A 21,884-nucleotide genomic window follows, 5' to 3' on the forward strand; every position below is an offset into this window, starting at 1 on the left:
CCCCGCCACCCCTGCCAACACCACGGAGGATCTAATTCAGCAGGTCTAGGATCAGCCGCAGGGCGTGTGTACGTGCGCACGTGCGTATGTTTCAAAGGCGTGTCCTGCCATGTTTAGCAACCACAGACCTAAAGCAAGGTTCTTCCCAGTGTGTCTTAAAATGAAAAATTTGAAATCGTAAGAAAGAAATCAGTAATAATAAATGTGTTCTAATAAAATCGGCTTTAAAATAAAAGAAACCTGGCCCCTACCAGTAGATTAGAAACCCCTCCTAATCAAGGAGTTACTGTCTCGTGTCCTTGTGGCTGCCGGCACCACACGGCGCTCCAGCACATGGCGGGTGCTCGGTCCACAGGTGTGGGGCGAAAGCACACTGGAGAGGGACAAAGCTATCAGGCACCGTTAGCCTGGAGGTGTAGGGCCATCACATGCTGTATGCGGCGTGTGCAGACGAGACCAGAGTGTACACACAGCTTCTCCTAAAGCAGAGGTGACTCTGAGCATCCAAACGCTTCTAAAGTGCTCTCCCAAACACAGAACCTGTGACAGGCACCTAGGCTCAAAGCCACCACCTTCCCCTCCTGGGAAGCTCTGACATCAACATACTACACCTTCCCTATGCAGGAGTTACTGGAATGGTTAACTCACAAAGGCCCCTGCTGTATTGCTGTAAAGTAGATTTGAAGACAGTGTGAAATTCTCCAGTAAACATAAGCAGATGCCCAATATTTCAATGTGATACAGTATAGTGTATATCGTATCAGATTGTATCATCTCTTATTTCAAGACAAGTCCTGCTGTTTCACAAACAGAAATAAATTACTTAGATGTAAAGAGAAGTTTTTTAATTTGTTAGGTTACCAATGTGTCATGTTTTCTTTGTTGCTTTCTATTATTCATTTTAATTTGGTATTAATATTACAAGAATATAGAGGAACCTTCAGGCTCAAAGCAGCGAGAGCTTGACCTGATAATGTCATTGTTACATTAACAAAGTGGTTTGGTTAAAAAAAAAATAACAAGAGGATAAGCTAAGATTCTTGAGCATTTACTTGTGCTCAGCCCTAGAAACATCACCTTGTTAATTCCTCGTGGCAGGTCCTCTACTATCATTATGCCTCTTTCACAGAAGAGAAAACCGATGCCAGGATGTTAAGTAACTTGCCCAAGGTCAAAGCCAGGGGTCAAACAGTCTGACGCCAGATTCCACATTCCTAGCTTTTACACCGTGCCTCCCTCCTAAGAAGTGAAACCCATTCATTTGGGCTGAAAGTGGTAATGCCAGCCTACCCATTACAGTGAAATAAACAATAACGAGGTACTGATTTGGGCACTGTTGGCTGCCTCCCAAACATTGGCCAGCTAACGGTGGTCAGTCCCTGTTGAGGAATAGAGGCAGTTGGGCTTAATTTATGCTTTGTTCAGACAGCCAGTGCAGAACGGTGGAGCAGAGCCAGGAATTCCTGGGCTCCTCATTCACATTGCCCAAATAAATGTTCAGCCTGAGGACAGCTCCCAGGCCAGGCTTCCCTGGACAATCATCCAGGGAATCAGAGATTTGCAGACACTGGCTCCTTGGGTAGCTGTGACCATGTTTCCACTTCCCAGGGTGCCAGACCTACATGGACATCATCATTGTCCTGGATGGTTCAAACAGCATCTACCCCTGGGTGGAGGTTCAGCACTTCCTCATCAACATCCTGAAGAAGTTTTACATCGGCCCTGGGCAGATCCAGGTGAGTGTGGTTGGGACTCTTTCCTCCTCCAAATAGGGCCCCCCCAAAGCCCATGGCAGATGCTGCCTTGGGGTGGGGGGGGAGCATCTGTGCATGCGCTAGAAAGGTGTAGGTGAAAGCGCCAGCAGCAGGGCCCTGCAGCCCAGGACACCCATCTCTGCTGGGCACATCAAGGGACAGTGTAGGGGAGGCACCACTGAGTGGGTCAGACACTGTCCTCTGGGATAGACACCACCTATTAACAAAAACTTTGATCAGCCAGAGAGTGAGAAGACACTAGCACCCTGCTGGGTGAGGCACAGGGGAGAATTAGACACTTTGATCTTGGAGAATAGACAGGGGAAGAGGTCATAGCTGCCAGCACATATTTGAAATGCTGCCTGGCTAAGGAGGGGGTAGATTTATTCCATATTGTTTTGGCAGGCCAGATGAGGACCAATGAATAGAACTGACAAGGTGGCAGATTTCAGGTCAATCTAAGAAATTATTTTGTAACAATTAGAGCTGTTAAAAGGGGAGTGGGCTTCCTCATGAAGTAATGAGTTCCCCACCACTGGGAGATCATCTTTTTAGGTACGGTGGCTGAAAGTCCTGTATTGGAAATGCACTTGTACCAAATAAACTCTGTGGGCCCATCCAACAGTGACATTTTTTCATTCTAGTCCTACTATAGGTAGGTTTCTGTTTATTCTTTAAGGTTTTTATTTCGAGGCTATTAATATTTGAGTCTTATTAATATTTCAAACTTCTCTTCCAAATTTGAAAGAACCTTAGTTCCAGAGTTTGGTAAACAATGCCATGGCCCTCCACCCACACTGCTCCTAAGATTTTAGACTTCAATTCTATGCTCAACTTTTGTCTTTTTAAGTAAGAAACTTAATCTGCTGGGCCTTTCTTTAAATCACAGTCTCCTCTCTCAATATGCACCTCCCACCTGCCTTACCAAGCCAGCCATTCATTCCTGGAACTGTGCAGAACCTGCTTCCCTTCTGCTTAGTTCCTCTCCCTTGGGAAGGTCCCCAGCCCTCCTCACTCCTGAACCATCCCAGAGAGATGACTCCAGAAAACCTCATCACCAAAGGGCCAGCCTTCAGGGGTCAAGATGTCCTGTTTCCCTCTCCTCTAACTTGCAGGTTGGAGTCGTTCAGTACGGAGAAGACGTGGTACATGAATTTCACCTCAATGACTACAGGTCTGTAAAAGATGTGGTGGAAGCTGCCAGCCACATTGAACAGAGAGGAGGAACAGAGACCCGGACGGCATTTGGCATTGAATTTGCTCGGTAAAAAAAAAAAAAAAAAAAATTAATTTTCTAAATCTCAGATACTGTTACAGTTATCTTTTGCTGCCCCACAAAATCTAGTATCTGGAGAGACAATAATTAATCCCTCAAAGTTTTGGGCATTGGCTGGGCTCAACTGATCAGTTCTCCCTTGGGTTCTCTCATGTGGTTGAAGGCTGGTGTCAGCTGGGGCTGTTGTCATCTGAAGTTTCTACTGGACTAGACATCCAGAATGGCACACCCATGTGGCTGGCAGTGGATGTTGGCTGTTGGCTGGGAGCTCAGCTGAAGCTGGTGATCTGAGCACCCACACGTAGTCATGTGGCTTGGCTCTCTCACCGTTTGGCAGCCAGGCTTTGAGAGGAAGCATCCCAAGAGTGAGTTTTCCAGGAGACCCACACAGGAACTCTGAGACTGCCTATGACCTAGTTGCAGGAGTCCCAGAATATAACTTCTGCTATAGTCTTTTGATTGAGCAAGTCACTGAAGCCAGCCCAGGTTCAAGGGGAAGAGAATTTAATTTCCCCTCTTGATGGAGGAATGGCAAGGTCACGTTACAGAAGAGCATTTTGGGGCTGGGATTTCCAGTCAACTTCAGGAAATATGTTCTGCCACAGAGACCCTATGAAAAGTATGTGGGTTGTATGAGGGCAGAATCTTCTTGTGGGGTGTTCGTCATCAGTAGAATGTGAAGAACATAGTTAAATCTAACATCTGAGATTGTAGAGCAATGAGGCTGTTTCCTTAAACATCACACCAGAACTCACAATAATAATGAATGCTATCTCTGGTCATCCAGACAGATAGCTACATGCTTATTCCAGTAACTCTGCCATGGCTCAGAACACACTGTACTCACCCCCACTGGAATCAGTGAATGATTTTTAAAGTCAGTTCCCCCAGATCTTTCCAGCTGTGGCCTAAACTCCTACGATAACTATGTCCAAAACATTTAGATTTTAAATGTATAAATTTTACACCTACGAATATGAGCTCTGCTATGTTCATTGAGACCACCGTCCCATTACCTTATAATCCCACGTCACATAGGGTTAGTCGACGTGTTTAGCAGAATTCTACAATGTGAAAGCTATTTAGCAGTAACATGATTTCATGTGGTCAAAATATTAACTCTTTTTTTTTTTTTAATATTTATTTATTTGGTTGCACCAGGTCTTAGTTGCGGCAGGCAGGCTCCTTAGTTGTGGCTCATGGGCTTCTTAGTTGTGACATGAGAACTCTTAGTTGCGGCACGCATGTGGGATCTAGTTTCCTGACCAGGGGTCGAACCCGGGTCCCCTGCATTGGAAGCGCAGAGTCTTAACCACTGCACCACCAGGGAAGTCACCCAACTTCACTACTCTTTATGATTAAGTTACTGCTCCACCAGTGTATTTCTGTTCACTGATGAAACTTGCTCAAGCTTTTTTGCTAAATGAGCATCCCTCTGTGTAAAGATGGCTCTTACTCACCCTCATGAGAAATGGGCCCTCATGGGGGTGAGTCCCTGAGACCCCAAGCAGGCTCTTGTGAAGTGGCCAGGGGAACGGAGGAAGCCCACGCCCACTGAGCTATCACTGAGAAGCTAAATGACTCCCACCGGGATGGAACACACTGCTTCCATCTCATTTCGCAGCCCATCTCCGCCAGGTCAAGTGTGTGTGACTCACCTAGTAGCTTGAACCATCATGACTCACGAGCACTGCTGGGGTGTGCGATCTACACCTCAAGTGAACTTTGAAATCTGATCTTCCCAGCCAAGTCTGGGTCCCAAATTACAGCTGGTACCTTTTAAGGTAAAAGGTTTTCTCTCCTCATTCAGCTATTCATAATGCATTTTTTTCTGTGTACCTACTAGAGTACAAAGATCCAGGCCATGGACTTGAGGGGTTATAAAGAGGGTAACCCGTGACCCCTGGTTTAATAGGGGAGCTCTGGTAAGCGCCACCCTAACTCAGTGAGGATGAGAGAGGAGGGCTCCAAGGGAGGGACCAGAGAGGACTGCCAAGATGGGGGATATCTGACAGACCCCAGGATTCCAGCAGGGAGAGGTGGAGAGAAGACATTCCACAGAAGACATTCTGCCCCAATAAGGGCAGAGGAGAGGGAAAGTTGAGGAACGTTTACATTCAGAGCCTTGCTCTGAGCAAGGTTCGTGTTGGGGAGTAGTAAGCCCTGCAGCTGCAAAGATGGTTTGGAGTCAGATTGTGAGAGTTATAACGTTGTAGCTAAAACAAGCGTGATTGGCCACTGAAGGTTCTTGAATGTCATCATCAAATGTGCGCATGAAGGTGAGTCTGGCAGCCATGTGTGGCTTTGAGGGGAGGGGACAGGACAGCGCTGTAATGCCACCTTCATTCACTCAACACTTTTTATTGAGCATCTACTATGTGCCTCACACTGTTTTAGACACTTGGGATAGATCAGTGAACAAAGCAGATAAATGTCCTGCCCTTGTGAAGCTGATATTCTAGAGGGTGAGGCAGACAATAAGCAAAAAAACAAAAAAACAAAAAACAAATAAATAGCTAGTATGCTAGAGGGAGATACAAGCTATGGGGGAAAAAATAGAGTCTGGTAAAGGCAGTCAGGCAGGTTGGGGAGGGCAGGTATTTAATCAGCATTAACCAAGTAGTCAGGGAAGGCTTCACCAAGAGCTGACATTTGAGTGGAGACTTAAAGGAGGTGAGGAAGTTGGCCAAGCAGGTGCCTGGCAGGGGAGGTTCCAGAAAAGGGAGCAGCTCAGATAGAGGCCCTAAAACAGGAGCATGCCTGGTGGTTCCAGGATCAGTGAAGATTCCACCAGGAGGAGGGGCTCAGAGGGATTACCAAGGGTTTCTTGGGCCATTATCAGGACCTGGGAGAAATGGGAGCCAGGACAGGTTTTGAGCAGAAAGGAGACGTGATATGACCTTTCTCCAAGGGGTCACATTGGCTTCCAGGTTCATGGAAACTGTCGTGAGTATAAAGCTTTCACTGCACTCCAGGAAGTTATAGTCTGATTTACAAAGCAACAAATCCAAGTCTTTTACACAATACAAATTCACAATTTTAAATCTGATGATTCATGCCAATATTTATGCTATTACAGATTCATACAGATAGTCACACCATTCCACTCTATGGAAATATGATCCTGAAACTTCCTTGGCTCCATATGTAATAAAGCCTGTTTCTCCCATGCTATATTTTTTCTCCTGGAGTTTTGTTCCTGGACCTGGCCCTCCAATGAAGTCATGGAAGCATCTCGAGTCTCCTTTGAAGGACTAGCAGCATTCTCCCTCCACTGAGTCGGGCTTAAGCCCAAAATATTCTCTGTATTTTGTCATGTCAAGTGTGCCTCTGCCCCCCTTCAGTCCACGCCTCATACTAAAGTTAGAGGAGTTTTTAAAGCCAGCATATCCAGAATATCATAGAATTGCTAAGAGAATGGCAGATGGTCTGTTTCTCTTAACTGGTAGCTTGAAGATGCTCTGAACTAATTTATTCCAAGTTTTGTGAATTCCTTAACATCTAAATCACGCACGTCAGCTCATCAGCTTGCTGCGTAACAAAAGATACCCCTGGTAACCAAAGCCTTAGGGTGATGGGATTTAACCTGACATCATGGTACTTGAACCTGTGAGTCAGACCTTTGAGGACTCACTGCAGAGTCTAAGGGTAACATTTATTTTTAGGTCCTTATTGGAAAATTCAGAACCTCATGGTCTGAAGGGGAGTTGGCCTCACACGGGCGCCAAGAGCCAGTGATGGTTCAGGAGCCAATTTTTCCTGCTTCGTAGATGGGTCACCAGCTCCAAGAGTCCATAGAGTGCCAGCCCCCCGGCTCCTGGTTGGACTGCCCAGCAGGCAGGCCAAGCACCTGCTCCGGCCACTGAAAACAAAATAAAAAGCAAGAAAGAGAAATATTTGTCATAGAATTTGATATTTAATAGTTCCCAAAATAGAATCAAAGTAGTTCTCCTGGGAAAAATCTGAACTTTGTCAGGCTTCATCACACACATTTTATGGACCAGCGTTGTTCGGCTGTTGAATTGCTCTGGCACGTCACCTTTTCAGAACTGAGGGAAGTGGTGCTCAACTCCGATGTTCATTAGAACTTTTGAAAAATGCTGGTGCCCAGGCCACACTCCAGAAATTCTGATTTCATGAGTCCAGGTGGGGCCTGGGCATCACTTTTTTTTTAACTCCCCAGATGATTCTAATGTGTGGCTGGGCTTTTGAACCGTTAAATTAGGGCCTCTAAAGGTCTCCACCTGACCCTGAACTCCCCTCCCAGACCCACCCCTTCCCCCTGCTTCCCCAAAACAGCAAGATCAGGACTTGAGAGGGGCTTTTTAAAGTCACTCTTTAAAGACAAGCAGATTTAAGACGCATCTGAGCAGCTGGTGAACGAGTAGTCTGGGCATCTCAATCCAGCTTCTTCTTTGGTTCAAGGTACCAACACCCTGTAGGGTTGCCCGGGTGCTTAGCCTGGCTTCGTGGCGGTAGGAGCGCCAGGGCTGCCCCATCCCCAGCTTCCTCTGTGACCCTCCCCCTGTGCTTGGGTTCCAGCTCAGAGGCTTTCCAGAAGGGTGGAAGGAAAGGGGCCAAGAAGGTGATGATCGTCATCACGGATGGGGAGTCCCACGACAGCCCAGACCTGGAGAAGGTGATCCAGCAAAGCGAGAGGGACAACGTGACCAGATACGCTGTGGCCGTGAGTCCTGCCCTACCTGTCCTGCCCCTGCCCACCCTCTAGAGGCTCCGCCATCAACCCCTTGGGGACTCTGGGGTGGGGGGCGGTTCTGGGCAGTGAACCAGCCATCCAGGCCCTCAAATGGGCCTCTCCTTGTTACATATTCTCCTAAAGAGCAGTTGAGAATCTCCTTTCTGTCCTGCCCAGGTTTATCCACAACAGCTGTGGGGGTTTTTTTCTCCATTGCCAGGGAGGTTCTGAAACCTCCGAAAACTAGAAAACACTCCCAAGCCCTGGAACCCTATCTTAGAACAGGGTCCGAGTCTGGGGCCATGGGTGTGTGGGGAGGTCTGTGCCATGTCCCGGTTTGTCGCCCCTGCCCCTGTTCCCTGGCAGGTCCTGGGCTACTACAACCGCAGGGGGATCAATCCAGAAGCTTTTCTAAACGAAATCAAATACATCGCCAGTGACCCCGATGACAAGCACTTCTTCAACGTCACTGATGAGGCGGCCCTGAAGGACATTGTCGACGCCCTGGGGGACAGGATCTTCAGCTTGGAAGGTGAGCGCTGCTTCTCGACAGGGGTCCACGCTCCTGGGCTCGCAGCAGGTGAAGCCCACAGAGCGAAATCCAGCCCCCCGGGGTGGGAGGGTTTAGCAGGAGTCCTCCCTTTGTGATGACCGCCAACACTGGGGCGCTCCTGTGCTGGATGCGAGGCTGTGCACTTTCCAAACAGCCCCGGAGGCTGGTTCTGCTGATAATTCCCTCCTCTTACCGTGGAGGAAACTGCAGCTCGAAGGGGCCAAATGACTTGCCAGAGCTCCGACAGCTCAGGAAGGAATTGGGGTTTGAACGAGCATTGCCAGACTTAGCAAATATAAAATACTACATTTGTGGCAGACTTGTACTAAAAAACCATTAGTTGTTTGTCTGAAATTCGAATTTAACTGAGCGTCTCGTATTTTATCTGGCAACTCGAGTTGAGCCCAGCTGAGCCAGACTCCACCGCCTGAAACGCTCACTCCCCAAGTCCCACTGCTCCCACTCGACCTTTTGGCGGGGTTTCCTCACATTGCCTCTCTCCTTAATAATTCAAACTCCAGTTTCGATTTGCATGGGTCTCGTTGGCACCATATATTGCTGTAGAGGGGCCCTTGCCCTACTGGGCTCTACCATACGGGGGGATTGTCAAAAGAGAAAGAGGGCAGCATCCCAGAGCCCAAGCAGCCTGCTCTGCATTGGAGATGGCGAGCTACAGACACAGGGAAAGAGAAGAAAAGCCCTCATAACCCATGATAAAGGAATAGAAAGTATGAACCTGTTTGACCCTCACCTTAGAATTAAACATCCAAATCAGTGAGTTTATTCTCGAAATGGTCACCTCGCGTGACGAGAACATTGGCTCCAGTGACACGTCAGGAGGCCCTGTGCAGGGAGGAGCTTTCAGCACGCATGGGATTCCTGTGCAAATCTGTGGTGGTGACAGGTCTTCCTCCTAAGGGTCAATTTGATATTTGGGAACCATCCAGAAGCATCTGGAACCAAATCTGGTGAACAGTAGGAATGAACAAAGTGGGAAATTCCATTTCTTGCCAACAATGCAGATTATTTCTTTCCGTGCACTTTTCTGGATCTTTCCCCTACATTGACATCCCTATAGTATGCGTGCCCTGTAATATAAGTCGTTCCAAGTCCTTTTCAGCAGGGAGTGAGCTGCTAATAATAAACCTACACGACCACCTGGAAGGTGCCTGCTGCTGGGGCAGATGAGCTGGTCCAGGCCCGGGGCCCCCTCTCACCTCCCTGCAAGTGCTTCCGGTTCACAGGTGCTGGGCACTGAGCTGCAGGTATGTCTGGTGCTAAGAAATCAGGTGCGGAGCTAACATCTTTCTGTCCCTCTGTTTCAGGCACCAACAAGAATGAAACCTCCTTTGGGCTGGAGATGTCACAGACGGGCTTTTCCTCTCACATAGTGGAGGTAAGGATGGGTTTAGAGCTGCCCTCCTGCCCTCTCCCTCTTCCCAGCTCTCTGGGTCATCATCTCGCCATTCTTGGGCTGTCTCTCATCCCCCTTTCTCTCTTTCTTGGGGTCTCTCTGCCTCTCGTCTTCTGTGGGTGGAAGAGGGATGTCAAGGTCATCAACTTATAATAAGCTGTCTCAAGCCCCCCCGTGCATGGGGATGTGTCCCCCCAGGACCAAGGGTCCCATTCAGTCCATAGAGCTTCGTGCAAAAGCTAGGTCAACGTGGCAAAACCACTTGCCTGGGCTGTAATAGTGCCCTGCATGCCCCTGGTGGCCTGTGTGTGCAGGGGCACGGCCCTGCATCGATGTTGGGAGGGTGTCCAGATGTGCCAGGTGTGCTCTGGAAGGCAGCCCACATGGGCTTCTCTCTTTGTGGACTCGGCATCGTGTTGCAGAGGTCCCAAGCTGACATATGGTGTCACAAGCGTCATGTTCTGTCTGGGGCATGTGCTTCACCTGGTTCTGATTCTCAAGATGAGGCTGAAACCTCATAGGATTTCCAGAGGGGCAGAGGAGTCCATAGCTGCATGCTTTATAAGCTGTTTGGGGTATAGCCCCGCCGTGGAGTACCATGCAGGGAAAGCCTGTGTTGTCAGTATCAGCACATGCCCCCGTGGCACGCTTTGGACAGACAGGTGTCCTGGGTTTGCATGCATATGCTCTGCCCAGGCTGGCCCCCATGGGAGTGGACTTGTGCCCCCTAATTTGCCAGAAAAGGCCTATCAGTCCATCCCACTTATATGTCACTTTCAGTAACCCACCAAATTCTCCCAACTCCTCTGTGAGGTGGACAGGGCAGGATTCCTTGTTCCCAGTTTCCAGATAAAGAAGCCAAGTCCCAGGAAGGTTGAGTGACCTGCTGAAGTGACAGAAGTGAGAGAAATATTAGTCTCATGCCCTCTCCCCAACAACAAGCAGCTGCTCCGTGAGAGCGTTTGGAATCTAAGGGGGCCTCAGTCAGAGATCCCAAATCGGAGGGAGGGGGACAGATGCACAGCAGACAGCAGGCAGATGGGTGGAAACGCGACTCACGCTTAGCATTTCCTGAGCTGCATCTGGACTGTCTCGTGCCTGCTTGAATACAGCAAAATATAAATATAACTGCCCTATATTGATACCAGTCATGTAATATGTGCCGAGCACTTTAATATTTCCAGAAAATTTCTGTGCCTCATTCATGCTCAGAAACAACCCTGCAAAGTAGGCAGGTGGTAATAGTTGTCCCATTTTAGGTTGTTATATCAGCAAATCTTTTCAGTGCCTTTTCTGTGCTGGGCCCTGTGCTGGATGCCAGGAGGTTCAGAGGTGAGAGCCCTGCCCTCAAGGAGCTCACAGTCTGAGGGTAAGGGGCCGAGTACCAGGAGGGACGAGGGCGTCCATTCGTACAGGTCAGGCGGCAAGTCCTGTGCTCCAGCTGGACTAGCCCTGGTCTCCTGACTCCGGGGTCAGGGCTGATTGGAAAATGCAGCAAGGAAAATCGATTTCATTAAATCCAACAAGCATTTGTCAAATGCAACTAAGGTATCAAAAGGGAGTGGAAATTATTCTTGCCAAACAGGAGTCAGTTTGCAAACAATGCAGAACAGCAGTTCTGAGCTTGGAGAATAAGATAACAGAAACTACAGACTTCTCCTGGGTACAGGCATTCAACTTCAGGAGGCCCCCCCTATCCATGGAGCCCCCTGTGGAGACCCCCTGCTCAATGGGGAACCAGCTGGACTCATCTAACACTAATTAAGGCAACATGTGATCAGGATCTTACAGAAGGAAAGGCCCAGGCTAGGGGAGGGGGGTGTCAGGGAAGGATCGGGGGAGGCAGGCACTTGGACAAGAATTTCAGCAGCCATGGGTGGCAGCAAGCAGGAGAAGAGAGGAAGTTGTGTGCACAGGCCTGGGGGAAGTCTGAGCACAGACGGGGTTGGGGAGGGGGTCTCGGAGCAGCCCTGACGTTGGGGACAGCAAGAGAGAGTGAATGTCCCATGTCTCCATCTTCCACTTCGAGGTCATTTTTCGAGCATCTCCCCGTGTGCCCGGCTCTGTGCGAGGCACTGGGGATGTATTGGGTTGGCCAAAAATGTCGTTCGGGTTTTTCCGTAACATCGTAGGGAAAACCCGAACAAACTTTTTGGCCAACCCAATATACAGAGAGACGAAGGTAACATTTCAGCTGACAGCAGCTCACAGTCTAGTTAGGGAGAAAGACTCTTAAATGGTAAGTTCAGTCTCCTGCTTCTAATACTGTGATCTGTGTGTGCCCAGGAATCAGGGAACCTAAAGAGAAGGGAGGTTAAGACAAGCTTCAGGGATTCGGGGGAGTTCAGCTGAACCCTGACAGTGGCCCAAGCAGCAGAGTGTGTCAACAAGATGAGTCCTTGCAGGATCAGTGAGTTCCCCGGCTGCAGGGGAGATAACCAGGAGCTCAGAGCCTCCCCCAGCTTGTTATTGACATCAAGGTCATGTGCTGCCCTGTGCAGCTTCTTCCACGTGCTCAACTCTTGTTCTCTTCTCCTAATCAGAGAAACCAGGACGCCTCTCCCCACCCTGTAGATACAGACCCCAGTTCTTCTATCACCCCATGTCTTGTTTTCAAGTGACAGACATCTGGAAGTGTTTATCTAATAGGACTTTGAAAGAGACAGTGATTACATTTGAATCTGAGACTCTTTTATACTTTTTTAAAAAAAATTCTAAATAAATAAAATCCTTCCAAATCCAAAGGAATTGTGCAATGATGGTGGGCTGTCTGGCACTGTGACTGGCCATTGGGTTGCTATTTTAGAGCACAGAGGTTTTTCAGTTCCAGGCTGCTGATGCCATCATAATTGGCCACAGGGGCTTCGCTGGTGGTGCAGTGGTTAAGAATCCGCCTGCCAATGCAGGAGACATGGGTTCGAGCCCTGGTCCGGGAAGATCCCACATGCCGTGGAGCAACTAAGCCCGTGCGCCACAGCTACTGAGCCTGCGCTCTAGAGCCCGTGAGCCACAACTACTGAAGCCCGCGCGCCTAGAGCCCGTGTTCCGCAACAGGAGCAATGAGAAGCCCGTGCACCGCAACGAAAAGTAGCCCCCGCTCGCCACAACTAGAGAAAGCCCACGCGCAGCAACAAAGACCCAATGCAGCCAAAAATAAATAAATAAATAAATAAATAATAAAAATAAAATAATTGGCCACAGCTGTCCTGTCCCTCAGATTCCAACTCCGCAGCTCTCTGGGAACTGGAGGCAGGAAGGTCTGGCCTTTCAGCTTTACCCAGAACTGGTCCTGAGCCCGAGTCCATCTCCTGTTTGAACCCCTGGGCTCCATCTCCCCTGGAAATGCTCCACAGACAGCCTCAGGCAGCTGTTTCCTGCAAATGTGCTGAAAGAGTCTTCAGCTGCCCTGGGCCTGTTGAGCTCTGTCAGAAGGAAAGATCCCTAGTCCCAGGGGAAGGACCCAGTAGAATGTTCACTAATGGCAGAGGAAAGGCCCAGGGTCTGATAACCTGGTCTGCTGCCATCTTACCTAGCAATGAAAGCAGCCTTCAAGTTAGGAAGGGTGAAAGCAACAAGAGGAAGGAAGGACCAGAGCCCAGGTTAGGAGAGGAGACCCCAAGACATTCCCTGGCCTCCGGACGCACTAAAGCTCCAGGCCACAGGCATTACATTCCAGGCTGATGGCCAAAGTTCAGAGCTGCTGGGAAAACCCAGGGACCTGGAGCCCCAGGAAACTCTAGTCCTGATTAGCAAAAAGGGGAAAGAGAATATTCCAGAAATTACCATCAGGAAAATTAGCTATGGATCCCTGGCCACGTTTCAGAATGGATTTGTAAGCCAATGGTTCCCTTAGCATTTGGAAATGAAGGCAAAATCCGCTAAGAGCTGGAGTGGCTTCTATTAGTGCTGGCTGCTTGCTGAGGTGATGAACTCCCTGTCAAGCTGGGTAACCAAGAAAAAGCTGCATGAATCTGCCAGAAAGCTTGCAGAAGGGATCCATACCTCTAACTCTGTAATCCCCGTGGGCCACAAGGTGTGAAGGAAGGAAGAGGACCATATATAATTGATGCCCGTGGTGATGGATGGAGCTGCAGGGGAGCCCCCTTCCGTGATGGACTCTCCTACACTGCACTCCATAAATCTCCCCAACACCAAAAGTTTACAGAAGGAAGCAGTTTTATTAGGGTGGATCTTGTCTACACAAAAGACTTGACCGCTCACCCAAGATGGGAACAGATCATTTTTCCTTTAAACTACACACTGATGGTCCGGCAGGCCCAGCCTCAGTTACATTTGAAACAAGCCAAGGGGATGGGTTGGGGGTGAGTCTTATTCCCAGACCAACAGCCCCAGCCATCCCGCTGCCTCTTTAGCCTGTGCCCTTTTCAGCAGCCCTCCTGGGGCTGTGGACGAGATAGCTAAGGTTATTGGCTATTATGTAAAGTTCTCAGCTGTTGAAGCCTTAAAGTTGTCATCTTTCCTAAGAGTTTTGCATTTGAATCGCTTTGCATATCTGATTCAATCAAAAATAAAAGAAACTCATCCATAATGGTGAAATGAGGGGTTGACACCTAAAGGCTGTAAAGCCCTTCTGAGTCCTCTTAGCCCTAGATGGTGGACTCTTCCCCCTGCCAGCTCTGGGGCAGGCAGTCAGGGCTGCCCCCATGCGAGGCCAGGACATGGTAGCCAAAGTCTGCCACCATGCTGTTCTGGATTGTTTACAAGTTGACTCCTGGTGGCAGGAATCATTTCTGGTTCATTGAGGTCCTCCGAAGCCCAGCCCCATGTCCTCAGGCTGTGCCCTGGTGCCCAGCGCCTCACTCCTGGGCCTTGTTCCAGGACCTCTGAGTAGAAATAACCCACCCTCTGATCTGGAATGAGTAGTCAAGTAACAGCGTGCCCTTTGCTCCCCACACCCGCTCCTCGACGCCCCCTCCTCGTGCCCTGACCACTGTCTTCCAGCACCACGAATGGTGCGGGACCCCTCTCCACAGAAATGTTGCAGGCCTGTTTCTGGGTCTTTCCTGCCCAACCCTACCTAAACCTCTGGGCACTCATCCCTTTCTCAGGCTCCACTTTAGGCTTCTTGAAAACATCTTCTACTGAGAGAATCTGAGCAGCTAGTTAAAGCATAATCCACCCTCTTAATGATGCATTTGCCTTAGAAGGGGCTCTCGGGAACAGAGTCCTGCCCGCCCCACGGCCACTCTGGTGATGGACATGCAGGCGAGGGAGGCTGGGGGAGGAGGCCAGCCCTCGGTGCCCTCTAGGTGGTCTCCCTGTGAACAGAACCACCAGGGGCCACCTCCACCTGCCTCCACAGTCCTGCCTCTCCAATGCCAAGAACTACTAGCATCTGGTGTTCTCATTCCATTACTACCAGGCCGGAGGAAAGCACTGCCTGGCCGTGTGGCCTCAGACAAATCATTTAACCTCTGTGAACCTCAGTCTTTGAGCAGATGTCTGAAAAATATGTGTGGAATTGAATCTTGAGGCTTGGAATTGGAAGTGTGCATTTCAAGACTTCCTAATAGGTCAAGTAAGGTTTTCTTAAAATCCTTTCCTAACTCCACCATGCACCCACCCCCACCCGCCTTGGCTGGTCACCCGCTCCAGTGGGTCCTCAAAATAAGTTGTCCTTGCCTCTATCAGATCATTCCTCACAGGCGGCTGTACTGACTCATCTGTAGGTCCAACCTGACTGTGAGATCTGATTCTTTGACTCCTGCCTCCCTGGAAGTGCTTTATGGGTGAATTAATGAATGAGAAGAACTACTATGTACCCAGTCCTTATTGGCTGCCAGGTGCCCTGCCAAGGATTCAAAATGCTAGTTCTCACCACAAAACTATTTACAGCTGAGGACCCTTAGGCTAGGAGAGAGTGAGGAACTTTCCCAAGGTCACACAGCTAGAAGTTTTGGAGCTAGAAGTGGAACTCAGGAATGTCTGACACCAGAGATCATGCTCTAACCCCCAGGCCAGGGATTCTCAACCTCTTGCCCCCCTGGGCTGGGTACTTCTTTGCTGCGGGGCTGTCCTGTGTGTCGTAGGGGCCCAGCAGCATCCCTGGCCTCTACCCACCAGAGGCCGTAGTAACCTCAACACCACCCCCAGCTGGGACAACCAGAGCTGTTTTGCAGGCACCGCTAAATATTGCCTGGGGGGCTAAACCACCCCCAGCTGGGAAGCACTGTTCTAGAATATGCTGCTTCCTGTGCTGGGGATGCGACCCGACCCTGGCTGGGGGCAGGGACTGGCTGGAACATGGAGTTTGGGGAGATGTGGCCACACGCCAGGGAGCACTCAGCTCAGCTGGGAAGGTAATACTGCTGCAGGGCCGGTCAGAGGGCAGCTGAGGGCTGAGCTGGCGGGATCTGATGGTGAGTGCCAGGCTCAGGCACGTACAGGTACAGGTCGTCCTCAGGGAGGGCACAGACTTGGCCTTAGACCTCCTGAGGGCCACCAAGCTTGTGTCCTCATTTCCTCACAGAGCACCAGGAAAGTCAGCTGGTGCCAAGGGTTCATCTGTGCAAGGCCACCCAGGTACACACTGGTAATATCTGGTGGGGGCCCCAGAGGCCTCGTAGGAAAGGAGGCCGTATGTCAGGGAGCCGGTGCCAGGCCTGGGGCATGGGACACGGCTCTTCCCCAGAATGCCCTGCTGTTTGTTTTCCAGCTGGGCTTGCATGCCTGGCTTCTTCTGTCAAAGCTTTCGTCCTTTTTTCGGCTCCACCCTTCCAGATTTTTTCCAAACTCAAAATGTCTGGGCTCCCCCAACTGGAAAAAGATTGTGACAACCTGAGTTTTGCCTTGTGGCCTTGGCTTGCCCTCTCGGCCCGCCCACTCCTCAGAGTGCGCCCTCTCCACAGCAGGGCCCCCAGGAGACCCTGCTCAGGAAATAGCCTCCCACTAGAGCGCAAGCCTAGAGCCACTGCCGGGTAGAATGGCACAGGTGAGAGCCTGGGACCTCCACCCTTGCCCAGTGCTGCCAAATGCAGAAATCCCGATGGAATTCCCCAACCCCACATGTGGTGAGTCAGCATCAGGTCTCCCCAGCTGAACCCCAGGCACCCAGGTTGAGCCAGCCCTTCTCAGTACATTGCAAAGGCTTCCGGTCATCTACAAAGCCAAGACATTCATCTTCAAAGGCCTCCCCGTGAAGCAGAGACTGGTCTGCTGTTGCATCAGAAGCAAAACCTAGGGGCTTCTGGTGAAGCAGATAGTCATTTTCTCCTCTGACCAACCCCGTCCCAGCCCTGCTTCTGACTTGCTGTGTGACCTCGGGCAACTCCCTTTCCCTCTCTGAACCTCGGGTTCTCATTAGTCTAGTGCAGATAATAAATATCTGTCCCTCTGGTCTCTCACAAATGAGTGACTGGGTGAGAAAGGGTCCCTCAAAGAATGGAGCACATCCCAAGTGCAAGGAATGTTGGCGCGAGTCCCTGAGGCCCTGGCCCGGATCCTGGACCCAGCAGATTGTCAGACTCTCCCAGGCTGAGGCACACAGAGTGGGAGGGAGAAAGCTAATGAGAAAGTGAGACTTTAAACACAACCCAGCACATCGGACTCACCCAAGAGCAGCTTATTTATAGCTGTAAAAACATCCTGTCTGAACAGTCAGTTCTACCTCTAGAATATTAGGACTTTTTAATCCTTATATATGATCAACTTTACTCTTTAAAGTGACACCTTGGAAATGAGAAAAGGAAGCTTAGCTTATTAGGGTTCACAATCTTGCCCTCTCCACCGCCAGTAATGAAATTAGTGCCTGGGGATTCCGCCTGTGTGTTTAGTTACGGCTCTGATTGTCCCAAGGCCAGAGTCACATTTTTCTATTGGCACCATTGCTTTGGGGGCAGGGAGAAATTGAGTGCCTTGGACCACAAGTGGTGGGGAAACCGCAAATCCCACCGACCAGCTGGGTTGAAGGAGGGCTCAGTGGGAGAGAGGTGACTTCACCAGCTTGTGCTTTAACAGCCCAAAGCTGGGAGGCAAAGCTGGATGCCCCTGGCACATGATCACCAAGGTGACCCAGGAAGGCAGCCCCTCCCTGCTTCCATGCCCCCTCCTCAGCCCCTCATTGTCCCTAGTCACTTCTCTTCCTCTTCTGAGTGCTTGCTGTTTGTCTTCCTATACCCACTAGTTATGTGGATGGTTTGGGGGGGTGGGGATAGGGTGCAGGGACAACCCAGGGAGTGAGTGGACCCGGTCCTCGGAAATGACCCTGGAGGCTTCCCCTCAAGGAGCCAGAGCTCCCCATCTTCCTGCCCAGGCATCGCAGCATCCGCTTACCCTGCAACTAAAGATAAGCTCCTGTCCTTGGGGTGCTGGCTGTCACAAATGTGGCCCTGGCTTATCTGTCTAGCCTCATATTGAGCCACCTTGCCCTCTTACTCAAGGCTCCAGCCCCATCAAACAGCTTTCAGTTCCTTAAGCCAAAGGCTCTGAACTCTCTCCAGCCTCAGGGCATTTGCACAATGCTGTAGGTTTGGTGGCAGGACCTCTGGAGCTTTTGCTGTCTGCCTAAACTTGTCCAAACACACAAATCACAGAATGAAGACTTAAGTCATCATAGTTTTCCATTTCCTTAGTTAAGATGAAGCAACCATTTCCGAGAAGGTAGAAGTATGTGATGTTTGTATTAAAGTTAACTTAAATATCGCTAAAAAAAAAAAAAAAGTCCCATCCCTCCGGGTGTCTGGGTAAGCATCACTTGCTCAAAACGCTTTTCCTGAGCCCCCTCTCACTCTAAATTCAACCTCACCATGACATTTATCATATCCCTCATCGTGTGGCATTTATCACAGTTTGCAAGTATTATGTTTATTTGTATATTTATTTATATCTGTGAGCTCTGTGAGGGCAGGGACAGTATCCCCAGCACCAAGCAAGTGTCTGACACAAGATAGACACGCAGTGACTTTTTACTGAAGAAATGAAGAAGTAGGATTTACACACTCAGGAAAGCAACTCAGACCCTGCGAAGGAATGGGAAGGAGGAAAAGCATAGGGACACCACTTAAAGGAGTGTCAGAAGGAAGGGATGGCAACAAGAGATTTCCTAGAGGGGTTCTGAAGCCCAAAATGGAATGGAGCTTTGGTCCTGGATTTGGAGTTTGTTTCTAGAACATTCCTTCAAAGTTCCTTGGCTCCTTCAAAAGCCAAGAATCCTGGCTGGAAGTTGGGCTATTAAATAACAAACCCAGGAGAAGGTGCCAGAGGGGACGGGCAGATGCTTCATGGTTGCGGATGTGGTGCGGCTTCCTGGCGAGGGGCACCTGGGGGACACGAGCTGATGTGCATCCCCTTCCCAATGTCAGGATGGGATTCTGCTGGGAGCCGTTGGTGCCTATGACTGGAATGGAGCTGTGCTAAAGGAAACCAGCGGCGGGAAGGTCATTCCTCTCCGAGAGTCCTACCTGAAGGAGTTCCCCGAGGAGCTCAAGAACCACGGCGCGTACCTGGGTAAGAGCCAGAGCTGAGGGGTGGCTGGCGGGCGGTGGGCGAGGAGGGGACCTGAGGGATCCAGAACCTGCCCACACCTGAGACCAGGGGCCTGTCTGAGCATATCTGTGCTGATTCAGGCGCAGTCAGGGGCCGTTGCCTCTCCAGCCTGGCATCCACCACATCCAGCGCCATGCCTGGCACGTCACAAGCTCTCGATAAGCAGGCAGAGTAAATGACACGCAACGCACCCCAACCTGAAATGTGTTGTTTCAGTTGATGCGTCTAGACTCTAGGGCAGCTGTTGCTGTGTTTTCAGGTTTGAGTGCACGAAGCCTGGCTCCCCAAGGCAAAATGCAAGTCGAGGATGCGTTAAGGTTTACAATCAAGGCAGAAGTCAGTTCCCATTAAGTACCTTAGAGTGGTCGTAAAAAGAAAAGCATGAATCGTTGACCTGATGGTGATAGGTCCCAGCTGTGAGACCTTAACCTGACAGATCCCAGTCACCTCTAGCTCTGCAGGAGCAGGGCCTCCACCATCCATGCTGAGGCCCTTCTGCCATGGCCTTTCTGAAAGGGCTGAACCAGAACGAAGGGAGCAGGGGGCGAATGCCCAGGGCTCCCATTGTCTGTGAGTCCTTCTGAGTTTCTGAACTGAGTCCACCAGCTGTGAAGTTACTCATCACTGATGCAGCCTCGGACCCCACTTCTCCGTGAACGTGGACCATCCAGAGTTGGCAGTGGATCTCTCTGCGGTGGGAAGGTCACTCCTCCTCCCAGAAGATCCTGGGGGCGCAGAGCCAGGATGATGGGCCTTCATGAGGCCCAACAGTCTCGCCTTAACTATAGTCACCACCTTGGGTGTGAGTCCTGAGGAAGTGCCTTTCTCTTCCTCCTCCTCCTCCCTCTGGGGGTTCGTGCAGTGAGGGCAGTCTGGAAGATTGGTCTCTGGAAGATTCCTCCCGATGTGCCCCAGGGGAGAGGGGGAGTTTGGAGAAGGAGACAGTCTGGCCAGGCTCTCCACCTCCACACTGGGGAAGCTTATGGACTTCTGGCCACGGGTCCTCCTGTCAGGCCCTCAGGGAGGCTTGTCCAGCTTTCGGGGGGGACCCGCCTGCTGGTCCAGGAGCCACATGGGAACTGAAACCACTGCCAGCAGACGGCTGGGAAGCAGGAAGCTCTCTCTCAGCGCAGCTTGGAGCTTTGAGAGTCAGCCCACGCCTGCCCCCAGGACACTCAGCCCCCAAGACCTTCCCACCACCACTGTCCCTCCTTCTGAGGAAGCCCAAATGCACAGGGCCAACTGAGAACATTTTCAGTAGTGCCATTGAGCGCTCAACTCAGAAGAAACCTTTGCTCCACACCACAAGCCTAACCCCGCCCTACCCTCAATACACGGCCATGTTAGCCACCCGCCATGGGATATCTTGGTCTCACCTACCTTTCAAGCTCCACTTCCCAGAATACATTTCCAAGAGTCAAACACGGTGTGTCTGGAACCAGAGTAACCCACCCTAATGCACCCACCCTCCCGGCCACTGCATCGGCTCCTCTGTGCATCCCGCAGCCAGACCAGAAGCAACTGGTGACCCGAGAGACAGTGTTACCCACAAACACACAGGCGCATGCACGTGCATGGGCGTGAGCACGCACACACACACACACACACGCAGGCATGCACACATGGCAGAAGGAGACATGCATTCCCCAGAAACCGCCCAGGAACTGCCAACAAGGCCTGACACCCATCTAAAAACTGGGATCCATGATCCAGTTTCCTGGCAGAAAGTGGGACTCTCGGCTTTGCACACCTTCCAGGGCCCCACTTTCAGGAGAGTTGCCTGAAGATGCTGCACAGTCACCCCCCAGAACTGGGCGCTCGACTGGAAATTCACAGTGATCAGGCACCGATCCCAAGAACACGGATTGGTGGCCTTTCCCAAAGAGCCTCTGGGTTTCCATCTCTATCTCTTTTGAGTGCACTGAAAGAAGCCTAGTCACTCCCTCTTGAGTTTGCAAAGCTTTGGGGCTGCAGGAATCCCTGAGACTCCACCTAAGTGCCCCGAGCGGAGCAGTTCCTCGCCTCTGCACAGCCAACTCTTCAGTTTCCGGTGGACCACTTAGCAGGGGGTTCCGGTAATGAACAGGACACTGGTTGATCCCCAGAGAGACTATCGGTGGGGATCAAAAACAAAGCCTGCCCAATATAAAAAGAAATGTGGCTAGGGTTTGCCTTTCTCTTTCCTCCCTGTTCCGTCATGCACTCACCTGTTAGGCAGGTGAAGCATGTGATGTGCATGTTCCAGGTCAGCAATGCCTATTAGTGGCCCCACCTGGCTTCCTTGATGCCTTCAAGCAGTGGGTGGGCGCAGTGAGTTCTCCCCACCCTTCACCGGCCCTGCCTCTTCCAGGCCTCCTCAGCTGCGCCTGGGAACTACCGCTCTGTGGTATCACATCTGCTCGGCCTGGTCTGAAAGCTCTCCGTTCAGCGGCCAGTCCTCAGCGGCACAGCTGAGCCGCACACAGGGCCCTGGTGAGGTCTGCCAGGCCACGGGGCCAGAGACCAGCCTGTTTTCTCCCGTGGCAGGGTACACAGTCACATCGGTCGTGTCCTCCAGGCAGGGGCGGGTGTACGTGGCCGGAGCCCCCCGGTTCAACCACACAGGCAAAGTCATCCTGTTCACTATGCACAACAACCGGAGTCTCACCATCCACCAGGCCCTGCAGGGCGAGCAGGTAACGCAGGGG

The 21,884-nt window shown here is 50.8% G+C and overlaps 1 protein-coding gene across 3 annotated transcripts in view; it reads left to right on the forward strand.

Moving 5' to 3' along the window:
• Positions 1-21,884, forward strand: part of ITGA11 (integrin subunit alpha 11) — a 129,386-nt gene that overhangs the window by 73,890 nt on the left and 33,612 nt on the right. For all 3 annotated transcript variants that reach the window (XM_059915472.1, XM_059915473.1, XM_059915475.1), the window contains 7 exons: positions 1,609-1,736; positions 2,870-3,018; positions 7,573-7,717; positions 8,093-8,258; positions 9,605-9,675; positions 19,014-19,158; positions 21,724-21,872. In XM_059915472.1, the coding sequence (XP_059771455.1) occupies positions 1,609-1,736; positions 2,870-3,018; positions 7,573-7,717; positions 8,093-8,258; positions 9,605-9,675; positions 19,014-19,158; positions 21,724-21,872 (953 nt within the window). The remainder of the gene's footprint in view (positions 1-1,608; positions 1,737-2,869; positions 3,019-7,572; positions 7,718-8,092; positions 8,259-9,604; positions 9,676-19,013; positions 19,159-21,723; positions 21,873-21,884) is intronic.

Source organism: Balaenoptera ricei, chromosome 2 (genome assembly GCF_028023285.1).
Source record: "Balaenoptera ricei isolate mBalRic1 chromosome 2, mBalRic1.hap2, whole genome shotgun sequence".
Classification (NCBI taxonomy): Eukaryota; Metazoa; Chordata; class Mammalia; order Artiodactyla; family Balaenopteridae; genus Balaenoptera; species Balaenoptera ricei.